Source organism: Colletotrichum acutatum (genome assembly GCF_030867785.1).
Source record: "Colletotrichum acutatum strain CBS 112980 chromosome Unknown BDZ83scaffold_100, whole genome shotgun sequence".
NCBI lineage: Eukaryota > Fungi > Ascomycota > Sordariomycetes > Glomerellales > Glomerellaceae > Colletotrichum > Colletotrichum acutatum.
The window spans coordinates 130019-155734 of NW_026849094.1; the positions used below are offsets into that span (position 1 = coordinate 130019).

A 25716-nucleotide genomic window follows, 5' to 3' on the forward strand; every position below is an offset into this window, starting at 1 on the left:
CAAAGCTGGGATGTGTGCATATTGAAATCGAGAACGAGGAAGGATTCCGCCGAGACGACTTCCACAGGGCGGAGATGCCTCGGACATAATGGAAGCAAAAGACCGGCTAACCGTCGAGGTCCCGCGTGGCTTCGGTCAGATTTCCCCGCTTGTTTCGCAAGTGGTCATGATGGCCAGGCTCTTGCTCGTCGTTACCTCGCGTCAGAGTGTCGCGCCTCTACAACGCGTCCTCCTCGGCGACGGCTGAGACTGGTTCTCGATCAGATAAGGAGCGAGGGACTACCGTAACATATGCTGACGCTACTGCGAACCAGATGACTCAACACCTGGACAGCGCCCCAGCAGCACAACAAAGTTGGACAAATCAAAAGATCAAGAGTGACGGGATCAGACATGCTTGTTCGGGAGGAGGGGACAGACTGTACGTGGGAATCTTCTGCCTCGGAGAAAGGTGGTGTGAAGAGTTGAGCTTAGCTATACAGTACAACTACTGCACAGTAGGGATTGGCCCCTGTAGTCTCGGACAAGGAGTGAGCAGGCATAGGGCAGGGCATGAGCGGCAGCGATTGCGAAGAGGGAGGGGAGAGCCATCGACGAAAGGATGGCCTAGAAACGCCTTAGCTGTTGGTTCGCCCCGAATCCCCGTATGCGATTGGATCAACAGGTCACGTTCATGACGGACGCACAAGCCAAGCAAGAAATCATGGGTTCAAAAGAGCCCCACCCTCATGATGGATATCTGTTTCCTTTCGCATAGCATGAGCAGGGCATGGCCTTGTGGACAGTCTACCAGGGGTTGATGGTGATGGAGGGGATGACCGGCGCGGTGGTGTACACCAGCACCAGAGGTGCTGCTCCCTTTCCGTCCTTTTGGGATGACTTGATGCAAGCTGGGAAGCAGCAGTGCCTGCAATACTGCTGCAAGAGTGGAAGAAGATCAAAGGGTTTAAAGAATGGAAACAACGGACGAAGAGGGAGGGTTGTGGCTACGGGTGGGCGAGTTTCCACACCTCCAACCATTTCATTCTCCCCGAACGAGCCGTGCCAGTCCAAATGCACGGCAACAACCGAGAGGTTGTTATCGTGGTCCACAGCAAGCTGCCGGTAGTGGATATGGATGGGTGGATGGATGGATGGATGAATGATGGTGCAGAGAAGCTGCTGCTGCTTCTGCTGCATCAGCCTCGGCAGGACAACCTCTTCCAACGATGTTTGAGGACACAATACGGGGAGACATAGGCCGCGGAGGCAGAGGATGTTGCCATGGGGAGTGCGGATAGGTGATGGTAGTCACACGTCTTGAGCTGTCTTGAGTTGTCCTTGGCTTTCTTCTCTCTGCTGACCTCAACAGCGGCTCTGGCCCTTGCGTCTGGGCCTCACCTCGGGAACGGATGGCCATGTTCCTACACGGGATGGGTGGTGTGAGTGTCGAGTGCATGCCCACTGCTTGCTGTGGTGGGTGGCTGTCAAAAGAGTGAATGCCGGCGCAGCGGCACCCAATGGTCTGGGGTAGAAGACAAGTGGGAGGGCTGAAGCAAAAGAGGCCGGCAGGGGATGTCAGGTAGGTGCTTTCATCAACGTTGAGGCTTGCCGCCTGTTAAGCTGTGGGCGGACGCCAACCGGTGCCCATTGCTATCTGTATGTAAGCTATTTCCTTGTACGAGGTAGTGTTGTCTCGGTAGCGTTAGTATGTTTCCGTGAGCTCCTGTTTAGCCAGTAGTGAATGCGATGGTGCTGTTCACTTCTACCTTCAGGTTATCCTCTACTGCTTCCTGGCTAGGGTTAACAACACTGGTATCTAGGTGGAGTCTAGGTGGATGATTAGAGGGCTAGCTGAGAAGCGAGCCTCGACCTGTCTATGAACTATAGACTATTGGTCTAAAAAGAATGTTGAGAAGCCATGATGATAACAGTAGCTATTGGTTCTTGTTACACTACTGTTGATGGATGAATGAGACCGGGGAAGGTGACTGGGGGCCGTTGCTAACGGGAGGAAACTGGATGGACGGGGGCGGGAACGACTTACACGGGGAGGTGAGTACGGAGACCGGGACAGTGACACTACAAGTACTCCGTAGGAAACCCTAGTTACAAGGTCTGGCAGGTGGACATGGCCCGCTGTGTTTTCTTTTTGCAGTGCGGGAGCTACCTTACGCTTTGGACCCTGGCTACCCGCTCGTGCAGCAGCGAACGCTCATCCATTCCATTCCATTCCCCCATTCCATCCTTCCGGTTCTGCTCTCCATCCCCTTCACTAGGTACTCACATACTATCACCCATCCCTCTTCCCCCATCAAAACCCAGCTGCCAGTTCCAGTTGAAAGGGAGGGGGGCCGGCCCTCTGTCCCCCCCCCCCCCAATTCGAACTTCTCACACCCCCTGAACCTCTTCCTCCTCCTCCTCCTCCTCCTCCTCCTCCCATCATCACGCTCTCACGCTCCCTGCCTCCACCATAGGTAGGTACCCTCCCCTCCCTGTCTTCGACCTGCCCTACCCTGCCCTGCCTGGCCTTGCCTTGCCTGCCCACCACCTTCCCCTTCCCCAGGTTCCCTCCAACTGCAGAAGAGCATCTACACCAGGTATGGAGATGATCTCGCCCATCGCCTTTTCCTTTGTGGGAACCCATTCAGGCATGGTCAATTCCGATCTCAATCGCTTCCTGTTTGCAGCAACAGCCAGCACAACCAGTCATCACCAGCATCAGTAGCTAATGTACATCTGCGGGTGTCTAGCCGCTGTGGAGACACGACCACCACCCGTCCCTTCACCACCACACCACACCACCACTTACACCACCATGAACCATCACACCCCCAGCTCAACATACTTACATATGTAAGTCATAATAGCTATACCTCTGCCCCTCTCTATTGCTAATCCCCGTTTATTGTTCATGGGCAATGGTTCACAGCTTCTCATGTACGCTTAGGTTGGCTACTCTGCGGCCTGCCCTACCCTTTCTAAGTTCTCTGGTGGAGGGACGGGATATATGCATGCCTTCATCGTTGGTGGTTTGCTTTCTTTCTTTTTTCTTCTTCTTCATCTGGCCCATCTCTGATTCATGCTCTAGCAGGCCTGGGGGAGAAGAGGGGCAACCAAGACGATGTTACCCTTCCTTCAAATACGTCCAAAACACATCGTCATTCATCCACAGCCAAGTCTCTCTTCCCTTCCGAAGAGCCCCCATCTACCTTTTGCTACAACCGTCAGATGCCGAAACGGTCCCCAATGTTTCCTTCTTCATACGTTGCCTGGTCTTACGGGCGGCCATGCGTAACGTAACCTAACCCCCGCCGGCGTCCGTGGTTTGTTGGATCGATCATCGTGGGACCCTCCAACCGGGCCCCGACGCCGACTGGTGTGCCACTCTGCCAGCCAGTGGCCGGCTTCTTGGGACAGACAGCCTCGGCGGCGTTGATCAAGTCTCACAGATACATGGTAACCGTACCAGTCGGAAGGACAATTCGGGGTGCAATCGACACAGCGGTATCATCGGCACTTAACATCACGTCGCTTCTCTCGGTTGTCATGGCCAGTGTAACTGACTACCTGCCTACCTACCTACGCAATACCTTACACTGTCTTCCGGCCGACGGAATACCACAAGGACCAGGACTGACAGCGATGGACCTTGATAGACGTCGTGTCCAGCCACGCGAGAACCGCCAATGGCCGCCGTACGCTTCACCTTGGCCACTCCGTGGCGCAATATGTTTCTTTCAACGATTCCCGATGGAGACGATTAACACATTTGTAAAACAGGTTTGGCCCAGCCCGTGACAGTCGTTTTTTTAGCTCCCGCATCCGCACAGATGTGTGTGTGTCGTGGACTTATGCCCCGTTCCTATTCTGTCTCGCCTTTCTCAGCTTCCTTATTTTACGACTCTTGCTCATAGCTTATTCAGACGACGAGCCGAACCTAAGGATGTTGTTTGCTCTTGCTTTCATGCGCCTGACTCGTACGCTGCGAATGCGACGGGGCGTGGCCCTTGGTGTGCTCGAGCCTCCTTGGATGTCAACCTCAACTCGGACTGATGCCCAGCAAAAGAGTCTGGAGGCACACTCAGGCACTACAGAAGAATGAACTGCTTGGACCAAGGTTTTTCAGGGTCCCACAAAGCCCACGTTTTCGAACTCTTTACCATCTGCGATGCACTGCGATGCAGGAAGAAGCCCCGAGTGCCATAATCCCGGCCTCCCGGCCGAAACGATGTTTCTCTCTTGTCATGACTTGGGGAAAACTCTCATGGCCGAGCCGCTACAGACTCGATAAAGCCAGATTGGGTTTCGTCCTCAATTGGTCTGGCTCCAACGATTGATTCCTTTTGGGCCGATGGAAGATGAAAGAACAATGGACAGAGAGGTGAACGGCCCAGCCTTCTGCAGCCGACGTCTCATCTCTAGTTCCTGCTGGTCAAGCAAAACCGTTTTCTCACTCACATCCTGGTGCGTTCCCGCGCCTGGCCAAGAGTTCTCGGACGCCTGCAGAAGCCAGCCTGGCCCATGCTATGCCATGCCGCCCCCATCCCCCCCCTCCCTTCATGATTCTCTCCCGTAAGATCGAGGGAAGGGGACGACGGTTTCCAGCAGGATGCAACGCTGACATGAGGGCCGTTCCCGCCGTGGCCTCGCGAGTGATACGTGCGTGCGTGCAAGCCCCTTGGCCGCCTAGGCCACGGAACCGGGGCGGCCGATCCAAGCAGGGCAACCTGACCTGACATGGCGTGGCAAAAGCGGCCAGAGGCCGGTCAGAGTCCCTGTCACCGTAGACCTTCCCTTTTTTCTTTCGTGATTTCCTTTCCGTAGATCAATCATATCATGGCCGAAGTAAGGTAAGCCCACTTGATGATTGATAACCAAACGCGGAATATCAGTAAGCAAAAGCTTTTAGAATCCCAGTTTTCGCGCCGCTCTGATCCCTCGATTAAGTGGTTTTCTGTTACGGATTTTATTCCCGTCGGCACACATACACACACCCCTCCCACGAGTTGGATCTCTTTTTCGAGGGTCTTGTGGGAGAAGGGGGACGTCAAGTTTGAGGCGGGATACACTCTCCAGGCACACACACACACACGCACACACACACACACACACACATATATCAATATACTTACAACACACAAACACAAAAGACCAAGCACAAGGGGCGTGTCTGCGAAACAGGCTGGTTTGTTTCCCGATTGTTGGGACGAAGTAGTCCCATTCATCGCTTCCTTCGTCTTTCTTAATTTTGGGTATCGTAGCTTCTTAATCTGCTCTCCCTCCCCCTCATCCTCCCCTCTGCGCAACCAGCGAGAAAAGGGTCAAAGTCACACAAGCTTTATCTTATTAATTTTTGCTTTTATTTTATTTTTTCCTCCTTCTTCCCGCCGTGGCGCCCGCCGTGCGCTCGTGAGCGGAACCGGGGACGCGCAACGTAAAGAGACAGAGACTCGGGAACGACACCGTGCGACCATGCTCGTCGGGGAAGACAATAGGCAACACCGACGACGACAGAGGAGCACACGGGGGAGTCGGGTAGCTTTTGGAACCAGCGGGCTTGCTTTCTTATCTAGGTAGTCGGCGGCTGAATCTTAACTCTACGCGCTTCTCGTGGGCATCTCCAAGTACAGTGATGCTTGAGTACGAGACATTCGGCTGATCGGCTTATCGTGTCTCTCCATAATACCCATCCGTCGACAGAATGAAGAGCGCGGCGCGCCATGGTGAGTCACCGTGACAAGCCATTGAACACTTGAAGAGTGCCCATATACGAGATTCCCTTGATGACTCTGACTCTCCTCGGGCCAGCGCCATCCGAGTCTCTTGTCGACTAGCACAAAGATTTTACTTCCCGATGAGGCTATCGGCGAGGACAAGACAGCCCTTCTTAGATGAGTGGTGACAACACAGGTTAGCAAGCCTGTCGCGTCCAGCTGCTGTCGAGAGGTGCGGACCACGATATTGATCTTAGGGTGCACGGCATGATGCGTCGTTCGGAACCGAAACTCTGCGGTACGTACCTTGGGTACACCAAAACTGAGGTGTCACGCTTGGTGAGGTGGTGACGGGACGTGATGCGATGACGCTGGTTAATGTATTATCGATAAGAGATAACCCATCGGGACGTTCTCGATAAGTAACCGTTCAAGCGCCACAGGCTTCCTGATTCGTTTGTCAGCCGCCCCACGGTGACCGCGCCTCACCTCACTTCAATTTTCATTATCAAAGAGTGCCCAGTGTGAAGGGGCGGCGAAATAATAATAAATTCAAAGAAAACTCACCGCCATCGTCGCCATCTCATTTCTTCAATCACAAGGCGACTGAGAAATCGGCAAGTCAGAAAACATGACGAGCCTTAAGCGTTCGTTCGAGACGGACCCTTTCGCCGCCAATATCTCGAGCAAGGTCTACGTCCGCTCGACGAGAAAGGGCAAGGTTCAGAAGATTGTGAGGGAGGTTTACCTGCGTCAAGACATCCCCTGCTCGTCAAAGCTGTGCCGGGATTGTTTGCGGACGGCGCCCAGAGACGCAGCCAATAATGGTGAGTTTATCCCATTCTCAATTTACCGCACGAATATGACAGCTAAACAACGCCTCCCAGTTCAACCGTTCATCCTCTCTGACAAGCCGGCGGGGACAAAGGCGTTCCCCCAGGGGCACTATATCGTCCCCGACACCAACGCGTTGCTGAACGCCATGGACCTCTTTGAGCAGAGCTCGGCTTTCTACGACGTTGTCATTCTGCAGACAGTACTCGAGGAGCTGCGCAACCGCTCGCTGCCCCTGTACAACCGCCTCGTCGGCCTTACAAAGAGCGAGGACAAGCGCTTCTACGTCTTCTTCAACGACTTCCGCCTCGAGACGTACGTCAACCGCGAGTCCAATGAGACGGTCAACGACCGCAACGACCGCGCCGTGCGCAAGGCGGTCAAGTGGTACGCCGACCACCTGGCGCAGACAAAGGCCAAGACGGTACCCGCCGTCGTGATGCTCAGCGACGATCAGGACTGCCTGAGGAAGGCCAAGACCGAAGGCGTCACGGCCATGTCTCTTTCCGAGTATGTCGGCGGTCTCGAGGATGGCGAGAGGCTGCTGGACATGATTGCCGAGTCGCGGAACTCGAGCTTTTCCAAGAAGCCTGCCGGTCCACTCTACCCGGAATACTTCACCATGTCGAAGTTGATGACCGGCGTCAAGGCCGGCCTTCTTCACCAGGGCATCTTCAATGTCTCGCCGTACAACTACCTGGAGGGTTCCATTCACGTGCCCGCATTTCCCAAGCCTCTCATCGTCCTTGGCAGAGAGAACATCAACCGGGCCGTCAGCGGCGACGTTGTTGTGGTTGAGGTTCTGCCAAAGGACCAGTGGAAGGAGCCGTCAACCAAGATCATCGAGGAAGAAGCGGTCACGCGCGACGAGAACGCCGACGGGGAGGAAGCGCAGGACTTTGTCTCGGAAAAGGAGCGCAAGGCGCTGCAGGAGGAGGTGAAGAAGACGCACAAGAACAGCACCGAGGGCCGGCCGCAACCGACGGCAAAGGTCGTCGGCGTCATCAAGCGCAACTGGCGGCAGTACGTCGGGCACATCGACCCTTCCTCTGCGAGCAAGAGCGGCGGCCAGGGCCGCAAGTCGGACAACGTTTTTCTCATCCCCATGGATAAGCGCATTCCCAAGATCAAGCTGCGCTCGAGACAGGTTTCCGAGCTTCTCGGAAAGCGTTTGTTGGTCACGATTGACGCCTGGGACCGCGATTCCCGGCACCCCGTAGGCCACTTTGTGCGCTCGCTTGGTGACCTCGAGACCAAGGCTGCCGAGACGGAGGCGCTGCTGCTGGAGTACGACGTGCAGTACCGTCCCTTCCCCAAGACGGTACTCGACTGTCTGCCAAAAGAGGGCCACGACTGGAGAGTACCACAGAGCCTAGAAGATCCTGGCTGGAGGGACAGAGAGGATCTCCGTAAGCTCCTCATCTGCAGTATCGACCCCATCGGCTGCCAGGATATCGACGACGCTCTCCACGCAAGGCCTCTCCCCAACGGAAACTTTGAGGTTGGCGTCCACATTGCCGACGTCTCCCACTTTGTCAAGCCCGCCAACGCCATGGACACGGAGGCCAGCTTGCGAGGCACCACCGTGTACCTGGTCGATAAGAGAATCGACATGTTGCCGATGCTTCTCGGTACCGACCTGTGCTCGCTGAAGCCCTATGTCGAACGTTACGCCTTCTCCTGTATCTGGGAGATGAACGCCAACGCGGACGTCGTCGGCGCCCGCTTCACCAAGTCAGTCATCCAGTCCAAGGAGGCATTCAGCTACGAGGCGGCTCAGCTCCGCGTCGATGACGCCTCTCAGCAGGACGACCTCACCAACAGCATCAGAACGCTCATGATGCTGTCCAAAAAGCTGAAGCAGAAGCGCATGGACGCCGGCGCCCTCAGCCTGTCCTCCCCCGAGGTCAAGGTGCAGATGGAGTCGGAGACGTCGGACCCCATTGACGTCAAGACGAAGCAGCACCTCGACACAATGTCCCTCGTCGAGGAGTTCATGCTGCTCGCCAACGTCAGCGTCGCCGCAAAGATCTACGAGGCCTTCCCCCAGACCGCCATCCTCCGCCGTCACGGCGCCCCGCCAAAGACAAATTTTGACGAACTCTCGAACCAGCTGCGCGTCAAAAAGGGCCTCGAGCTCCGCGTGGACTCGAGCAAGGCGCTCGCCGACTCGCTCGACACCTGCGTCGACCCCGTCGACCCCTTCTTCAACACCTTGGTCCGCATCATGGCCACCCGCTGCATGATGTCAGCCGAGTACTTTTGCTCCGGAACACAGGCCTACCCGGAATTCCGCCACTACGGCCTCGCCTCGGAAATCTACACGCACTTCACCTCCCCCATCCGCCGGTACGCCGACCTCGTCGCCCATCGCCAGCTCGCCGCCGCCATCGGCTACGAGGCCATCCACCCGGCCGTCCGCAGCCGCGGCCGCCTCGAGGCCGTGTGCAAGAACATCAACGTCCGCCACCGCAACGCCCAGCTCGCCGGCCGCGCCAGCATCGCCTACTACGTCGGCCAGGCCCTCAAGGGCCGCGTCGCCGAGGAGGAGGCCTTTGTCATGAAGATCTTCAGCAACGGCTTCGTCGTGTTGGTCCCGCGCTTCGGTATCGAGGGCCTGATCCGGCTGCGGGACCTCGCGGAGCCCGAGCCTGAGAGTACCTTTGACGCGGAGAATTACGTCCTTACCACGAGCGGGAGCAAGGAGCTGCGGGTGGAGCTGTTCCAAAAGGTCAAGGTCAAGGTTACGGATGAGAAGGACGAGATGACGGGCAAGAGAGGTGTCAAGATGGAGCTTGTTAGCGTTTGAGGGGGCTCTAAGATGTGGGAATGGGAATAAAAATACGGAATTCTTGGGTGTTTTGAGACGTTGAAGTAGAAGATGGCAAGAGACTTGGCCAACTTAAAAGTTCTAGAAATGAACGCGTTTATTTATGTCTAGTCTCGTCCTGAACTGTCTGGTATGTGAAATGGGAATAGAACCAGTCTTTGCGTTGTTTTCATGCGTTGTTTTCATGCCTCGAACCTACGTCTCTGAGGAAGGACCTTTTGATATCACAAATTATGTCACTCGGCACGACACCGCACCAAGATAGTATCAGACCATGTTTGTCTATCTAGAGTATCGTATACAGCCTATAGAGGCGCATATCATTCATCATAAAACTCAGCCCGTGTCCATCTCCGCCCTTGACCTCGTATACTACACATCCGACCACAGATATAAACACACCATACCCGAACCTCCCGAAAAACGAATAGCATGCTCAGCGAGCCTGACGGACCGGCCTATGAACCTGCTCCCACAAAGAACACTTCCGGAGCAAAGACCTGAGATCTCCCTGCGTCTCCGGATCGACAGGCAACTTGGACACGAGGTCCCGTCCGTAATCAAAGTCGAGCCACGGCTGAAGGCTTTTGCGGTCGTGAATCATGCGCAACACAAATTCCTGCGTCCATACCGAGGGTGCCCAGACCAACTCTTCCAGGCCCTGGCCCATGGCTTCCTTGACGAGCTCGATCCACGGCTTCCTCGACCGGATCGCGGGCTTGTTTCGCCTACGCACGACGATGGTTGTCACGCGCTGCTGCAAGCTCATATGCGGCAGGTCCGGGCAGTCGTCGAGGACGTGAAGCTTTGTGTTATGGATCGGACATCCCATGATGGTGCCGTTGTCGTCCGGAAAGACGCAGTCGCCGAGCCAGTGTCCGGCGTGTCCACAGTTGGAGCAGATGTTATTCGGGTTAAAGCGGTCGCCGTACAGGAATTGCGAGGTAGTAATTTCGTTCTGGCTCCATTCCTCGCTTGTCATCTTCACTTTGCCATGGAAGGGCGGCTTGTGACGGCGGGTGTCGGTGTCGTGGTAGACCTTGTTTCGCTTCTGGCCACCACTGCTCAGGTACTGGGAGGCTTTCGAGTTCGCTGCGGGAGCCACGGGAGCGTGAGGCGGCGCCGATCTCGCTTCATCTTGGGAGGTCCTGTCGTGTGGCCTTTGCTGTGTATGGTGCGCGCGATTGGCGTTGTATCTACTACTGGAGGTGCCTTGGAATGATCTCGTAGAGGAGCCTTGGTGATATCCCCCCCTCTGGATACTCGACTGGGCAGCAACGAATCGCTGTGTATCTCTATGTGTGTCGTCGCGATGGTCACGGTCAAAGGAGCTGGTGTGATCGGGGCGGTTTTCGTTCCAACTACCGCGATCGATGGAGCTGCTTCCATATCTGGAGGGAGGCCTGACGAGTTGCTCGTCACCATCAGGGTACATTCCATGCTGATTCTCGAGCTTCTGAGGATCATAGTAGGGTCCCGACTTGGAGTCTTTGAGGTTGGGTCGCACAGGCGAGTGTGGCGTGCCCTGACATTCTCGATTAGAAGACCCCTCTAGCATCGACAGCTTGTCCTTCAGTTTCTGGATCTCCACACTGCGCTCTTTGTCGTTCATTTGCACCGATTCGCTCCGAAGCGTTTTGGATTCTGTTACCAGACTCTGTGACGATCTAATGTCGTGTGGGTGTATCGACATAGTGCCATGTGGAACATCGGTCGTCTTGAGTCTCTTGACCAGGTTGCTGTCTCTTCCCTCCTCCGTTCTGGATCGTTGACCGTCGTCAGGCCCATAGTTCAAAGCATCAGGGCTTGAAATGGGGGGTCTGGATCTCTTCATCTCGAGAGATTGTTCTGACTTGGTCGTGGCAGGGATAATACTTTGAAAGTATGCCGCTGCGATAGGTAGGACATGCAAAGCGTGTTGGGCAAGAGAGCTTCTGGCGAGAACTTAGATAAAAACCTTTACCTCTTTATAGGTAGCGGTTTGAACTGCTTGATCAGTGTGCTGTCGTTTTGTGAATGAGAAATGACGTGACGTTTTGAGGTGAAGGAGAAGTGAAGTGTAAGGAGGGGCATTTGCAGGAAGGAGGAAAACAGGGACAACCTCACCGACCTCTGGCATCTACACGTCACGTGGGTACGTACTACGAGTGGGTTTCAATTCACCACCGAGCATACTTCACTGGTTTCGGGAACGGGCGTTTGATATGAGAGGCAGGCGATGCAGAAGGCACCTACCTACTTACCTGGCCGCACCTGCCCAGATCATGAACATGGTCTCAACGATTGCCTCCGGCATGACTTCGCGTGCGAATGAAAGCGGATTTCTTATTACTTACGAAGGCAGCTATATGCGCGATTCGGATTTGGGAATAGGTGGGAATGTGCAGCTATATCAGCCTACCATTGGACTGATCTGAAAAGAATATTGCAAGATCCTTGATATGAATGGAGTAGCCTTGACGAAGAACCAGTATTCGATTCAACCGAACTCAATAGGATGGTCCAGTATATGGAGCAGCCTAAAGTTTCGTACGAGACGAGAGCACCTTGGGCAACAGTCCCGTCATCTATCTAGTTGACATAACAAAGCGAGTGTGTGAAAACAACGACCATATCATACATCTTTTCCTTTTTCGAGTGACATAACTGAATGGAGAACTTCTAGCTTTTCAAATCCGCACAAACATAGTCTGGAAAGTAGTGTCCAAAGTGATAAGAGCTTTGTCAATCTTATTATTCGCACTGCCATCACCGCTCTGATCAGTATTATGATTGATGTTAGCCAGCCGTCCTTGGAGCATATTCATCGTAGAATATCTATGGCATGATGGCAATGAAAGAGAAAATTATAATGTATACTGAAGGTAGCATTGTTTTATCGCCCACTGGTCTGAGACATGCCTTCTCCCGGGCGAGTGTCCCACACCACTCAGTGAATGTATTCCTGGAGGAGAAGGAAGCGCCTCGGCCGTCCCTTCCTATAATATTCGGCATTTACCTTCGCCACCTTCTTCTCCACAACCCACCCAAATCAACTTCCAGATTACGCAACTATCCAAAGTCAATCTCCTTCCCAGGTTTGCCCTTCCAAAGTGCACCTTCTGTCGTCTGACTTACTGACACTTCATCCGTTGAGTGACTTAAGATGGAAAGTGACGACGTATCTGCCGCGGAGGCGTCCTCTCAACCACCAGCCGAGCGAGTCAAACTTTCGTCATCCGCCGCCGATAAGAATAAGCCCGTCTTCGGACGCCTCGACGTCACCTTGGATACTGACGAATCTGGAGACATCACCGTCAATATCAGCAACACAAGACGCCTTGGCAAGCCCGTGATCGACCACCTTTTGGATGAGACTTTCGCTTTTCATGGATCTCGCCAGCAAGTTCATGCTATGATTGATAGAATTCTCGACTACAGCGAGAATTCCATCACCACGGGCATTGTGAGCCTCCAACCTGGCACAGGCGAGGCGGCACTGCAGTCAAAGGCGCCTACGACAACCCAGGCAGTGGAGTCAGTAGCTGCGGCAGCTACGGTGTCTGAGAACCGGACAGACCCAGATTCAGTCGCGTCGACGAATGAGGGGTCAGTGAAGTCTACTGCCACAGAGGTAGAAGCATCTGCCCTTAAGGGACCATCGACACCTGCGGTTACGCACCAGTCTCAGCAGACCTCCAAAGTCGTCGCCACCCCGAAGCCAGTTGCGCCGCAGAATTCATCGCTTGTTCTCACACGGGATCACCTGAAGAGTGTATTCAGAGCGTGGATGAATGGTGGACGGCCGGTGACAAAGTTACAGACCCTCCTGAAGAAAATTCCTGAGAACTACAGCCCGAATCCCTCTGTGGAGTGCATGGTTCTTCAAAAGTTAGCTGGAAAGAAGCCAGACATGATGGCCGGTGAACTTGAAACCGTGGTACGATCTTACATGACCTCAGTCTTCAAGTGTTGTATTCAGCAAAAGAACACCAAAATCGGAAGGGCTTGAGTGCATTTCCAGATTTTGAGGCTACTGTGGTTCTACCCTGGTTAGTGATCAAATCATCCGTTCAGCCGGTTGATCAATAAAGAAAGCCCTTACTGATAACTAGGCTACTGGGATACTTTAGATCAGGTTGAAAAAGTCGACTTCCCTTGGGCTCAGATGGAACCCCTTTGGTCTGCGGGCCCGCCTAGCTCAGCTTACAGGGCTTTCAAAAGACACAACCGTGTTATAATCCGCGTGATCTTCAACTGATACCGCGGAACTTGGCATTGATATGGCTACGATGTTCAGCAGTCAATCACCAGGCACAAACGTCTCAACTACTGAGCTGTGTTTCGGTATTGCATCATGGTCCTCCTGTGGGTCCCCATCTGAATACATGCCTTTAGATGACGTTGGACGGATGAAAAGCAGGAGGTCGCTCGAGATGACAAGATCATTTAGGATCCCATAAGGACCAGATTAAATGAAAGCAAGGGACATTCCGGATGAAGGTGTATGTGCAGATTTGAACGAGGACAACGGGCTAAACCGTCATTCTTTGCTTTTTATTTTTCCCTTGAACCGCCCCCAAAAACGCCATGTGATATGAAACGAGGAATCTAACAGCCAGCCAAGCTCTTCATGAGGGAGTTAAAACCCAAGAAATGGGACCACAACATCTCTCCACTTTCTCTTTTGATATCATGTACTTCTCCCCTCTCCTCTCACTATGTTCTCTCCATTACTATACCACCCCTTATTGCTCCATCGCCTCGTCCTCATCGCCAGCAGCAGCAAGACCACTGAACAAGTCACCGAGGTCAAACTCCTTGGCCCATTCCGTGACAATCGTCTTCTGATCTGCGGCAGCAACGTCGTCAGCGACGGGGGCAGCAGGCGCGGCGCCCTTAGCATCGCTCTGGACAGCAAGGACAGGCGCCTCGACCCAGCCCTGGATGCGGCCGTCGCGCCAGTCGGTGACGACGGTCATGGCGGCGGCGTTGATGTTGGGGATACCGCCGCGTCCCAGACGACCGCGCTTCCGCGCGACCTGCACCAGGAAATCGGTCGTGATGTCGCCGTCGGCGCGGCTGGGCAGCAGCGTCGGCAGGTCGTAGGCGTCGGTCAGCTTCTGCAGCAGGTCGGGGGAGGCGGCGAGGCGGCGCAGGAGGAGGGTGACGGCCGGGATGGGGTCCTCGATGTTCTTGGGCGGGACGGCGTTGAGGAGGACAAGGTGAGCGTGGGCGTCGGTCGCGTTCTTGAGGGAGACAAGACCCGATGTGGAGGCGTTCTTGGCGGAGGGGAAGACGATACCGGGAGAGTCGAGGAGGGTGAGCTTGCTGTCGATCTTGACCGCGCGGATGCTCGTGGTGACGCCGGCCTCGGCGCCGGCGGGGCAGGCCTTTGAGGCGCCTCGGCCGCCGGAGAGACGACCGAGGAGAGCGTTGATGACGGATGACTTGCCGACGTTGGGGTAGCCGATGACGCCGACGGAGACAGCGCGCTTGAGCTGCTTGCTGGCGGCGTAGGACTTGAGGGCGCGGAAGAGGTCGGACGACGTCTTTTGGACGGTGAGCTCCTTGTGGTTAAAGGTGTGGGCGTTGGGCGCCGGGTTGGAGGCGCGCAGGGGCAGGGTCGGGAAGGAGCGGCGGAGGTGGACGAGCCAGTCCTTGAGGACCTTGGGGGGCACGAGATCGATCTTATTGACGACGAGAATGAGGCGCTTGCCGCCGCTGGCGGCGGCCATGACGCTGCGCTCGACGTCGCGGGAGCGGGTGGATTCCGGGTCGCGGGCGTCGAGGACGTAGAGGATGACGTCGGCCTGCTCGACGACGTTCTTGAAGACCTTGTCAAAGGCCTTGCGGGAGGTGGCGTTGCCGACGGGGATCTCGGCGGGCGCATCAGAATCGTCGCCTGAATCGTCGTCCGAGTCCATCTCATCGTCATCGTCGTCGCGCAACTCCTTTTCGTACGTCTCGGCGGCGGCCCTCGCGCTGCGCAGAAGGGCGGCCATGGGGTTCGAGTCGTCGCCGTCGTCCTCCTCATCGTCGTCCTCGACCATCATGTCGTCGTCGGCCACGTCGACCTGCTGGCCGGTCGCACCGGCGACGGTGGCGCCCGTCTTGGCGGCCTTTGCCATTTCGCGACGCTTCTGGTTCTCCTCCTGCTTGCGCAGCTTGTTCTCCTCAATCTCCTCGAGGATCTTCTCCTTGTAGGGGAACAGGTTCGGGATACCCGGGTCCTTCTTGAGCTTGGTGCGCCATTCCGGGTTCTGCTTGGCCTTCTTTCTGTCTTTCCTCTGCTTCGCCGCCGACTTCTTCTCGATCTTGTGGCGAAGGCGAACCGTCGTCCTCTTGGACTTTGGCTCTGCGAAGATGCTGTTAGTCAAAGAATAATACAAAAGACATTGAACAGTCCATATGCAACAGTCACATACTCTTGGGTTTGTTAATTGAGCCAGCCATCGTGATATCTGACCAAAGTGACTTTTGGCAAGATTTTTGTTGTATGGGGGTGAGCTTTTGGTTGGTACTTTGCTACCCTCGGCCGCCGCAAAACTTTCCTGGCGCTTCGCCCAGTCCTTGCAGTGCAACTTTCAAAAATTTAGTGGGAGGTCGGGTTTTGCCAGCCCACACCGCTCCTGCTATCGCTATCACTCCCCACCAAGATATCCTCACCGCCTAACGCTAATCCCAATGAAGGAGCCCCGCCATAGTCACCTTTGCCCCGCGACGGCTGACATAAGAAGGATCAGTCGATGAGGAAGAGGGAAAAAAAAAAAAAGGCGTGCTGGAACCGGTGGACCACAGACGCTCGGTGCTGCCGCGGTGCCGCTGCCGCAGCGTCAGAGGGGGTCCTTCCGGTGGACAGAAATGCCCGTCTCGGTGTTTTTGGCCGCTGGAAAGATGCCGCAGCTCAAATAGCGGGCTGGCAAAAGGCGGATTACCAAGGTTGTCGTTGCCGACTCGGAACTTCAACGATCCTTTCAGAGTCATATCTCACTCAACTTCAACTCATAATCTCAACTAGACTCTTGAATACAATAACTTTCTCTTCACTATCCATCTAAGACCACATCGAAAGGCTATAAACATAGATCCATCACACAAATCATTTATCCCTTCAGGTATACACTCATAACTCACTTCTGAGGGATAACCGCTGACCCTGTCTACCAGACTCAACCATGTCGTACACGGCCCCTCCACAACGCATCACCTTTGATGGCTTCCTCTTCGACATGGACGGAACCATCATCGACTCAACAGAAGCCGTCGTGAAGCACTGGCACACGTAAGGAAACCAACGAACTCCACCGGTTCATCAGCATCATCATCAACATTCGTCCCTTGCATGAGGGGTTACTCTCTCTCTCTCTCATCTCATCTCTCGAAAACCCCACTAACACCGGCCTTCTTTCTCTCCCTTGCAGAGTCGGCAACGAAATAGGAGTCGCGCCCGAAGTCATCCTCGAGACCTCGCACGGCCGTCGTAGCATCGACATCTTGAAGATTCTGGCCCCTGAAAAAGCAAATTGGGAGTGTGAGTACCGTGCCTAACCTACACGAACACACCCACACCAAAAAAATCTCAGATCTCTGTTTTGTCTGATCTCGCGTTTCTGGTTCCTGTTCCTGATTCAAGTTCCCCCCTTGCCTTGCTTCACCTACCTAAACACGACTCACCGGCGCGCCGTCTGTCAGGTTTCCCCAACTTTTGTCATGCATGTTCACCTACATGACGCAAGGGGGGGATGGAGATGGTGATGAACTCAGGGGTTCGCGAAGAAAAGGCTGACACGAGATGAACAGACACGCGTGAGATGGAGGGCCGCCTCCCGAAACTCTACGGAGGAGACGCCGTCGAGATCCCTGGGGCAAGGGCACTCCTCGACGCCCTCATCGCGAAGCAGGCTCCCTGGGCCATCGTCACCTCGGGGACGGAACCCCTTGTGGGCGGGTGGCTCAACGCGCTCAAGCTGCCGCAGCCTCAACACCTCGTCACCGCCGAGTCCGTCGAGAACGGCAAGCCGGACCCGACCTGTTACCGCATCGGCCGCGCGAAGCTCGGTCTAGAAGACGCGTCCAAGCAGGTGCTCGTCCTCGAGGACAGCCCCGCCGGCATCAGGGCCGGTAAGGAGGCTGGGTGCAAAGTGCTAGGCCTCGTTACGAGCCACACCGTTGAGCAGGTCGTGGGCGCGGAACCCGATTGGATCGTCAGAGACCTCGATTCTGTAAAGGTCGTGGAGAGTCGCGACGGTGTCGTCACGCTGGAGTTTACCGACGCCCTCGTTTCGAAGCCTTAGTGTAGTTAGTTGTCTACGACTGATTGACTACTCTGGCGTGAGGAATGGAGGCTCTGCTAATGAATCGATAGAGCAAGAAATAGACTTGGCCTGTATAGACTTTGGTATGACAACATCGTACGCTTTTTACCGTTCCCTTGGCCCTTGGAGCCAAATAAGTCCTTGGAGCCCCATACAAGGGAGTAAAGGGGACAGATGATGGACGGCAAAGCCTTTCAACCGGCCAGTGCGCGAGAAAGGGCAATCACAAAGTAATCTTCTTTCCCCGCCGTCGTCTCATCGAGGGAGCACTTGTTGGGTTCAGATGAGAAATAGTTCTCGAAACGGAGTCCCCATTTCCTCAAGCTTGAAGATCCCTAATAAGTTGTGTCGCGTGAGTTCCGTGATGTTTATTTTGATCCGGGGAAGCAGCTTAGTGCCACAACAAAACAAACATCATCATCCGTCTATCTTCACTGAAGAGGGGCGTGTGCCGAACCGAATTGAGGTACTCCAAAGGGCCCAAGACAATGTCTTTAGCCTTGGAGACAAAGTCCCGCCGTATGTTGTGTACTCGACATGTGCAACCCCAGGATCCAAGAATACCATCCTTCGGCCGAGTCAGGTGAGCCCATGACTACCTACAACTCGCCAAGCCGCCGCTTCTTTTTGGTTTCGCCTACAAACGCGGGAGTATTGGAGGGGCTTCCGCAAAGCAGCTTGCGTCGGTGGTGATCCAGCTCAAGGTACAAGAAAGGTCAAGCACACATCGAGACACGTCCTCGTCTCGTCCCGTCATTGTCCTATGTTCCTTGGGGGTCCTTCTCCCCAATCACGGGTGATTACAGCGATCTCGCGACCTTAGACTATAGTAGCAGGAGAGAAAAAAAAAGCAACGTTAAGAGGTCTCAGCCCGGTCGATGTACCGCATCTGGACAGGCAAAAAGCAACCCGCAAAAGCCCGCGGTCGTTTCACGAAAAGAGCCCGTATACGAGATAGTCTGAGAGAGCGAGCTTGCCGACCACATCCGGTACACTGGTCTCTAGTTGACCTATCTCTGTCTTTGCAGAGCTGAGCGGAGCGGTCCCGAGACCGTGGATGTGGCGTAACTTTCTATAACGAACAAACCCGCTGCGGTCTAATACACGGGCAAACTACACCGGTCTGTGACCACCTTCGTAATTCGGAGCTGCAAGGTCCCGAAAGCACAAATATCACCTGTCAGCTTCGGAGCTTCATGCTGACAGACCTGGCTGCTTGAAGGCTGTGTGCGTGCGCGCTTTGCTTCCTTAGGGCACCAACTATAGACAAGCCTGCGAGGCGAAATAGAATTCGGCATCTTGCAGGCAACTTCAGAGATCTTCGTGCTTGAACTGTGGGTGTGTCGCTCCAGACAGTGAACATGTGTAGCCCGCTGAGTGGAACAGGGTCGACTATCAATACTCCTCGGGACGTAATACTTGGTGAAAGAGGGGAAGCACAACAGCGGAAGGATTCCTCCCTTTTCCTGACATAGCACAGTTGTAGGTGGTGATGCCTTGTTTGCTCATGGACAAGCAAGATTATCGGTGGCTGCAGGTACGATCAGCTGTAGAGAGAATCGGGAGGATGATGCCGAGACAGCTGTACGATCAGTGTCTAGGAAAGGCAGAGACGACGAGCGTGCCTATTCACGCCGGTACAGGAACCCAGGGCGGGGTTTGTTTGCTTACAACGCAGCCATCCAAAAGCAGGCGTCCGACGATGTCATTCCGACATGTACCACAACGGACGCCAGCTTTTCGTATGGGCGGATGCAGGAACAGGAAAGGCTAAGCCAACATAGGCTTCGCGCGCGAAAATGTCAATCTCGAAACCATCAGGTGGAGGGCTGATGTGGACAGCCTCCAGGCTTAGTATGATGTTAACTTTTGAACTGTCGTCGATGCTGCAGGTACACAGAGGGCCGGCTCGGTTGAGCTACATCTCCATCTCGTTGAGGCGGCGCGCTAGCAGAACAACGGAAGGGATGACCGCAATCTCATTTTGAGTATAGCTGTCACCACGAGACAATTCATGAGGAGATTGAAATACGGAATACATCTCATGCCTCCCTGGGTAACAAGTCTTTTGACGGGGACAGCTCTCAATGGCGTTGGAGCATTCAAGTAGTGTAAGTTGGTGAGCGAACGCCGACCCACGGGATGCAGGTCATCGGGCCGGCAGGCAAAACCGCGCGGCTGCCAAAGCAAAAAGGGGGGGCTTCTGGTGTTTGCTTCCCGGTGACGGCCTCTGTTTTTGCGCGTTTAGCATCCGGTATCCGCCAGTCCCCAGAGCTTCAAAGAAAGGTTCCAAAGCTTCCAACACGATAGACGTCGTCCGGCAGTATCCGTATTGTTTGCACCGGCTCGGTATTCGGTAGCGGACTGAACAAGGCCTGACTCGAGCTGGCCATGTCGTGAGGCTGTGCTCAGTTTAGCGAGCGAGAGGGAAATTGTGTCGTCGCAGAGATGGGGCACTGTCCGTAAAATGTGTGGAAACTAGAGCACGCACCAGCCCAGTCGAATGCAAGTGTTGTCTGCGTCGCACGCGTCCTCCACGGGTCCCTTTTACTACGGCCGTGACGAGGACCCTTGGTCGAGTTTAATGAGAAGCATGGGCCTGCGGCTTGTGCGCATAACGAAGGAGGAAAAAACCCGGCATGCTCTCCCCGTGCTCCCATCATCCCATGCCTGGTTGTGAACTTGTGAAAGAACAAAAGCGAGCCCTCGCAGACTCCTTGTCCTTGGCCCCCTCCACAATGCAGGGGCAGGGCCGGCACCTCATCCATCTCGTCAGTCGTCACTGTCGGCACCGCACGTGGCCGCCAGGGCCCGATTTTGATCCCAATCTCCCGCTTGCCGCTGTTTCCACCTTGGACTTTGGAGCAGAGAAAAAAAGTTGATCGGGATCTGGATCATGGATGCCACTATCCATCTGTTGATTAACCAAGCCACTCTCTGCCTCGTATATCGTCATTGCGCTTTAATAAACTCGAGTACTCGTAGCCACCAAAAAAAAAAAAAAATCGATTCTTGGGGGGTTTCTGCGGCGATGTTACCGCAAGAGGCCGTTTGTAGTCATGTCTCTCTTCCGGTGTCCGCTGTCCGGAGTCAAGGTTTTGAGGGATACCGAACCCCTTTCTCGTGCATATCGTGAAAGGGAAGAGGAAAACAACAGCTTCATCTCCCATGTGCATGTTGGAGCCATGCACGGCCATGACTCCTCTAGTCGTTGTGGAAGTCTTCCTGCACGCCATTTCAGTCGCTTGGCATTTCTGTGTGCTGCGCGGATGTTGCATGGTGTTTGCTGGCGTCACGCCTTCGAACCGCCGGCGTCTTCGATACTAGACTAGGCAACTGCGTCCTTCCTCGTTTCCCACGTTCCAGAAGGTAACTTTCCATGCCGGCTCGGTACCGTATGGTGGGCATCTGTTGTCCAACTTTCCTACGGAAGCTTGAGCTATGGCGAGCCGATTGATCGTGCTCCGCAGTTGGTCGCTCTCCGCGAATACTTTGAACTTCATCCACAGCGTCGGGTTCTTCCTCCTTGCAAGGAGACACTAAAATAGAAGTGGTTACACTCGGAACCCATCCAGTCCACATGGTGCTCCGTATGTCTTCCTTGCCGAATATCATCTCCGGGGGAGGGTTCGTCGAATCGTCAGAGTGGAACAACGGGTAGATGTCTGACGAGCAGATTACATCGACATCTCGAGGCGCAGCCTGATCCAGTATGGCGTTTGAGAGCCGCCGGGAGAAGTACCTACTTCGGCAAACCATCACCAAGTTCGAACAGGGGAGAAAGAAAGAGGATGACGGATACGTATACTGCACAGAGCTTATGCCAAAAAAAAAAAAAGCAGATTTGTGCAAAAGACGTCGGTGAAAAGACGGTGAGATGATCGATCCAGCACCGTTATACAATGTCCTCGCTTCTCCGCCCCTCGGCCTGTCGTCGTCTGTTTGAGCTCCTCCGGCCGGTGATACTGATCCCGCCCATTTTTGCCTGGCAATTTGACGTGAAGACATTGGTGTCAGCAAGTCTTTCCGCATCAGCGAGCAAGTGTTCAATCTCAGATCGCTCTAGCCGTAGCGCAACGTCAGGAGAGCACCGCTTCGCAGTAGAGGCTAAAGTTACTCGTCAAACGCCGACGTGATGCGTGATAAGCGTGTTGTGGCAAAGACTAAGACTGACAGTCGTAGGCTGCCCAATCAGTACGGACAAAGGTGCCAAGTATCTGGGACAAAGTGAGACAACGTCTTCTTTCCGCATTGCTAGCTTCACAAGCGTTCCGCTCTCCAGGAAACGCCAGACACGGTTCGGCGCCGTTGTCCTCATGTCCCGCCTTGCCCCGAAGACCGCTGAAAAGCGGCGTGTCTGATGAATTCGCGCAACGTTGTAGCTTGACCTTACCTTTTACACTAAAGGTTGACATCTGGACAGATTGTTCTGGGCTCCCAGCCTTTCGCAGGGCCATGCATCGCTTGATACTGAGGGCGTATGATCGAATTGACCCTGCTGAAAAGGCTTTGTTGAGGACATGAAATTCCGCCTCCAAGTGCTGCACCTGCGTTGCCTTGCTTCTGTCGGCCACTGCCGCCAATCGCATCTCGTGAATACCAGCCTCCGCCCTCCAACGGGAATCAGGTGCAGCATTGGCTAGACATCAAAGACGGCCAACGATGTCTTGGGGCCAGGTAGTACTCCGTAGGGGGTCCACCTTAAAGAATCGCGAAGCGGCTTCAGTGGTGAGGTTACAACGCCCACGGATGAGCGATGGTCCGGAGACGCCCCCACACCACAGTCTGGCTAGATGTGCTGCCGCGTATTTGTTCTGGCCCTGTGTCGCAATGCATCCCGTTTTCCGCACTTCGCTGTGTGCACGATCTAGGCCCAGTGAGACCGAGATCACGGAAGAAGTTCTCGATGAGAGTGTAGCCTGGAACGTCCAAGTTGTCAAGCGTGACAAGGCGAGATTTGTGACTTCTGGTCATTGCTGTCTGCTGGCTTGGCACGGTTGGCGGCCCGAATGAGTCCAATTCGCCCGCATCGAATCTGTGCATGATTTAACGGGGGGTGCGGACCAGCTGAATCATATCCAACTACCTTCCATTGACTTGTCATGACTGCCTCGGTCCCAAACTTTAGTAATGTAGGCATCTTACAGAGTATCCCTGTGAGAAGACAGGTTGAAGAGTGAAGGCGACGATGACTTGGTGATTGCCACTGACGAGTTCCAGAGATCGACAGAAAGAGGCGCCGCGCCTCTCCGGGGAACTTCTCTCCCGGGCAGTGTCAAACTGGATCGAGCAAGAGATGAGCGCCCAATCTGCCATCCAAGATTTCTAGCTGATCGCCATACACAATACCACGGCGAACATGTCCGGGGACAGTGAGCCAAGATAGTTGGGCAGCGTAGGCTGAAGTGGGCAAAAGGTGAGCTGAAGCCCGATCACACTTGACAGTCTGCGCAATGACGGCGACATTTTCAGTCTAGCTGGTGGCCGTGGCCTCGTTTTCTGACATGACGATGTGAGAAGATACGGCGTTGTGATGTGCGCGTACTGCATAACTGATCCCCAGGACGATTGTTTCTAGGCAAGGGGGGTCCTATAACATGCACATCTTAAGAAAATCCCACGAACGAGGCTTGTGGCGGGCCTAGGTTTGCGCGCCTCGTTTGACTTAGCAGTGTCACCCAGTGGAAAGCGGCCAACCGCACGTCTGCGCTCTGGTACTTGGTCTGGGATGCCTGGGATCAGCCGCTTCTTGGATAGATGCTTGGAAAACGCGATGTGACTTCAGATTGCGCCGTCTGGGCTGTCAGTGAGGGAAATCGTAGTATCTCGGTCAGACTAAATATCCATGCTCGGTATTGGAATGCCTCGATGTCCAAGTTCATAGTAACGGAGGTTTCCGAAAGCAACTCCTGAATCAAGTTCATATCGCTTTCGAGTGACCACGAAGCTTGGTGAGTGGACTTGACATCGTTGTACACAGTTGTGTGTTCCCAGCACACAAATTCCGTGAGCATCGCAGACGTTCGCACACTTCTCATTCCCATGTTGCGAGGCCAGTTCCAGGAATAGCAGCTCGCGTGCCTTCGTCGCTTGCACCCCTGCGGCGGTCCTGCGGCGGTGTCGGCTCGAATGATGACCCATCCGTTGCTGTCGAGCAATCCAATCTAGAGAAAGGGTCGCCGCCCAGAACGTGGATGTGTTCCCAGCGTCTGGTTAGAGAACCCAATCGAACCACCAATTGTCAAGGGACCATGACTTTTCGATGAGAAATGAAACCCGGCTAGCTTCAGACCAAAGTCGCGGAAATCTTCGAGGGAAAACTTCCCGTAGCGTAAATACGCTACATCTGAATATGGAATGAAAGCCGTTGCCCGCTCCCCCGGCCTCGCTGGCTGGCCCTTCGATCTCACGGCCTTGTCCGGGCTACTGCTGGCTTAGGATCGACGGCGAGGGACCCCCTTGGCGATTGCTTCAACTGGGCACAAGAGGCGCCATTCACGTTCCCAAAGGCTTGGTTCGTTATGTGACTGTGTAGTTGAAAGTTCTTGTGCCGTTCCCAGCTGTAAATTCGTCCTCTGCTGTAACTGCGCTGTGATGGAACCACACCTGACGCTGCTCCCCTTCGTCTCGTACGGCCGAGAGTAATTTCTTGATCAAGCCAGCAGCCCAAGCATTCTGTAGGTAAACTTCATGCGAAGGAGGAGCTGAAGCTGCGAGTCTACATCCATTGGCTAATTCTTCAGCCCGTTTCGCTCTCTGACCAGCGCAAGGACATGGGTCAATCGGTCGTTGTGGTTCTAACGACAGAGAGCAGATATAGAAGAGCGTCCAATGTGTGCATCCGGCGGTACACCTAGTTCGCGGGGAAGAAGAAAAGTGTTCCGCTGCAGGTCAAGACAAGTCAGATACAGTGCGATAAGTAAGTATTTGTACGACAGGATCCGACCACAATCCGCGAGCAGTACTCCGTACATGCTCCGTACCTCGCAGGAGGCAACAAGGCCATGTTGGGTTAACGCCGAAAATGCGGTACACCGCACGACGAATTCCCTCCATGTTGATTGATGGGCCGATGTCTCCTTGACCCGTACGGATACAGCATGGGTGCATGGATGCCAGTTCTACAGACCGCGGAGCGTCCTTGCCCTGTCTTTCGGAGTTCTGACGGGCCCACCCACAAATCCAGTTACAGGCTCGCAGTCGTCCAGCTCTCGAGAGAAACGGCGGGTTGTGGCAGACAGTGCGAAAGTCGAGCAAGTGATGATTGTGTATCCATGCTCCGCATATTGTAAGCTGTGTATGGATACCACGCACAGATTCGACGTGCAAAACTATGTGTGCCTGCCGGTGACAGTTGCTTTGGCCAGAGGGCCACATCAGTGCATCGCGTCTCCTTTGTTTTGCAGCAGCGGTAGACCAGTGACTACCAGTTATAAGTCAACAGCGTTGAGAGTGAGTTGTCTCTCCTCTTCGAGATCTCGGCCAAAAGAGGAATAGGCTTGCGGCTTGCCCATTGTCAACTTGTCAAGGTTCGGCGACCTGGCGAACCAACGCGTTGCCGAGTAAGACGAGCGGAAAACGGGTGGGGGGCCATTGTACTAGCCTGCGGGAGCAGCGGCTGGTACCTGGAGTAAGGGAACCGGCGTCTGCCCTGGGCGTCTTCGGCCACATGTCTGGACTGGTTGGTGTCCTGTAAGGATGAAGATGGTGACGCCTGGTGATGATGAAGTTGCCCCTTTGGTACTGGTAGACTTACGGCAGCGGAGGTGGTGGTGATCTTCGCAGGCAAGTCAACCCAAAGTGACTGCCAGACGTTCCTCTTTTCGAGGTTGGCGATGCGGCAGCTGCAGTGGCTGCCCAAGACTTGCATCGCAGCGTTGCGTTTTGGGAGTCGCTGAGCAGAATCGGGAAAGCGTGGGACAGCGAGGCACCCCACCACCCTGTCAGTTGATCACAGCGAGCGACGTGCTGCAAAAGCCTTCAGTCCCCGGTAAGCCCAAGAAGGAAGAAAAAAATAAAAACCGACGCGATTTTGGCGTCGTTGAGCTGCGTTAGCGCG

At 54.6% G+C, this 25716-nt stretch overlaps 8 protein-coding genes across 8 annotated transcripts; 5 read left to right on the plus strand and 3 right to left on the minus strand.

Annotated features, from left to right (window-relative positions):
• The first annotated feature begins 2804 nt into the window (after positions 1 to 2804).
• On the plus strand, positions 2805 to 3356 carry BDZ83DRAFT_18150 (uncharacterized protein). The gene is made up of 2 exons (XM_060501525.1): positions 2805 to 3008; positions 3074 to 3356. Exons 1-2 carry the CDS (start codon positions 2901 to 2903, stop codon positions 3275 to 3277), a joined length of 312 nt encoding a protein of 103 aa, XP_060361283.1. The 5' UTR covers positions 2805 to 2900; the 3' UTR covers positions 3278 to 3356.
• Positions 3357 to 4189, plus strand: BDZ83DRAFT_18161 (uncharacterized protein). Its single transcript, XM_060501527.1, has 2 exons — positions 3357 to 3677; positions 3763 to 4189. Exons 1-2 carry the CDS (start codon positions 3436 to 3438, stop codon positions 4082 to 4084), a joined length of 564 nt encoding a protein of 187 aa, XP_060361284.1. The 5' UTR covers positions 3357 to 3435; the 3' UTR covers positions 4085 to 4189.
• Positions 4190 to 6056: 1867 nt separating this feature from the next.
• On the plus strand, positions 6057 to 9789 carry BDZ83DRAFT_632784 (RNB domain-containing protein). The gene is made up of 2 exons (XM_060508995.1): positions 6057 to 6523; positions 6584 to 9789. The coding sequence occupies exons 1-2, from the start codon at positions 6328 to 6330 to the stop codon at positions 9337 to 9339; spliced, it is 2952 nt and encodes a 983-aa protein (XP_060361285.1). The 5' UTR covers positions 6057 to 6327; the 3' UTR covers positions 9340 to 9789.
• Positions 9790 to 9796: 7 nt separating this feature from the next.
• On the minus strand, positions 9797 to 10342 carry BDZ83DRAFT_722309 (uncharacterized protein; the record flags this gene model as incomplete). Its single annotated transcript, XM_060512463.1, has 1 exon — positions 9797 to 10342. The coding sequence occupies one exon, from the start codon at positions 10340 to 10342 to the stop codon at positions 9797 to 9799; it is 546 nt and encodes a 181-aa protein (XP_060361286.1).
• A 1880-nt stretch (positions 10343 to 12222) lies between these two features.
• BDZ83DRAFT_632788 (uncharacterized protein) lies at positions 12223 to 13525 on the plus strand. The gene is made up of 2 exons (XM_060508996.1): positions 12223 to 13391; positions 13473 to 13525. Exon 1 carries the CDS (start codon positions 12506 to 12508, stop codon positions 13349 to 13351), a length of 846 nt encoding a protein of 281 aa, XP_060361287.1. The 5' UTR covers positions 12223 to 12505; the 3' UTR covers positions 13352 to 13391; positions 13473 to 13525.
• A 297-nt stretch (positions 13526 to 13822) lies between these two features.
• On the minus strand, positions 13823 to 15909 carry BDZ83DRAFT_632791 (P-loop containing nucleoside triphosphate hydrolase protein). The gene is made up of 2 exons (XM_060508997.1): positions 15768 to 15909; positions 13823 to 15697 (listed from the first exon to the last, which is right to left on the minus strand). Exons 1-2 carry the CDS (start codon positions 15793 to 15795, stop codon positions 14088 to 14090), a joined length of 1638 nt encoding a protein of 545 aa, XP_060361288.1. The 5' UTR covers positions 15796 to 15909; the 3' UTR covers positions 13823 to 14087.
• Positions 15910 to 16517: 608 nt separating this feature from the next.
• On the plus strand, positions 16518 to 17636 carry BDZ83DRAFT_755422 (haloacid dehalogenase-like hydrolase; the record flags this gene model as incomplete). Its single annotated transcript, XM_060514608.1, has 3 exons — positions 16518 to 16624; positions 16764 to 16873; positions 17143 to 17636. 3 exons carry the CDS (start codon positions 16518 to 16520, stop codon positions 17634 to 17636), a joined length of 711 nt encoding a protein of 236 aa, XP_060361289.1.
• A 3023-nt stretch (positions 17637 to 20659) lies between these two features.
• BDZ83DRAFT_18253 (uncharacterized protein) lies at positions 20660 to 22004 on the minus strand. The gene has a single exon (XM_060501531.1). It carries the CDS (start codon positions 21687 to 21689, stop codon positions 20895 to 20897), a length of 795 nt encoding a protein of 264 aa, XP_060361290.1. The 5' UTR covers positions 21690 to 22004; the 3' UTR covers positions 20660 to 20894.
• Between the last annotated feature and the right edge of the window lie 3712 nt (positions 22005 to 25716).

Excerpts from the sequence above, each read along its gene's own strand:
- BDZ83DRAFT_18161 (XM_060501527.1), top strand. The coding sequence starts at position 3,436 with ATGGTAACCGTACCAGTCGGAAGGACAATTCGGGGTGCAATCGACACA. Across the intron at positions 3,678-3,762 it reads GAGAACCGCCAATGGCCGCC|GTTTGGCCCAGCCCGTGACA; the intron begins GTACGCTTCACC and ends TTTGTAAAACAG.
- BDZ83DRAFT_632788 (XM_060508996.1), top strand. The coding sequence starts at position 12,506 with ATGGAAAGTGACGACGTATCTGCCGCGGAGGCGTCCTCTCAACCACCA.
- BDZ83DRAFT_632784 (XM_060508995.1), top strand. The coding sequence starts at position 6,328 with ATGACGAGCCTTAAGCGTTCGTTCGAGACGGACCCTTTCGCCGCCAAT. Across the intron at positions 6,524-6,583 it reads CAGAGACGCAGCCAATAATG|TTCAACCGTTCATCCTCTCT; the intron begins GTGAGTTTATCC and ends AACGCCTCCCAG.
- BDZ83DRAFT_18253 (XM_060501531.1), bottom strand. The coding sequence starts at position 21,689 with ATGCGGAAAGACTTGCTGACACCAATGTCTTCACGTCAAATTGCCAGG.
- BDZ83DRAFT_18150 (XM_060501525.1), top strand. The coding sequence starts at position 2,901 with ATGGTTCACAGCTTCTCATGTACGCTTAGGTTGGCTACTCTGCGGCCT. Across the intron at positions 3,009-3,073 it reads TATGCATGCCTTCATCGTTG|GCCTGGGGGAGAAGAGGGGC; the intron begins GTGGTTTGCTTT and ends ATGCTCTAGCAG.
- BDZ83DRAFT_632791 (XM_060508997.1), bottom strand. The coding sequence starts at position 15,795 with ATGGCTGGCTCAATTAACAAACCCAAGA. Across the intron at positions 15,698-15,767 it reads CTCAATTAACAAACCCAAGA|AGCCAAAGTCCAAGAGGACG; the intron begins GTATGTGACTGT and ends GCATCTTCGCAG.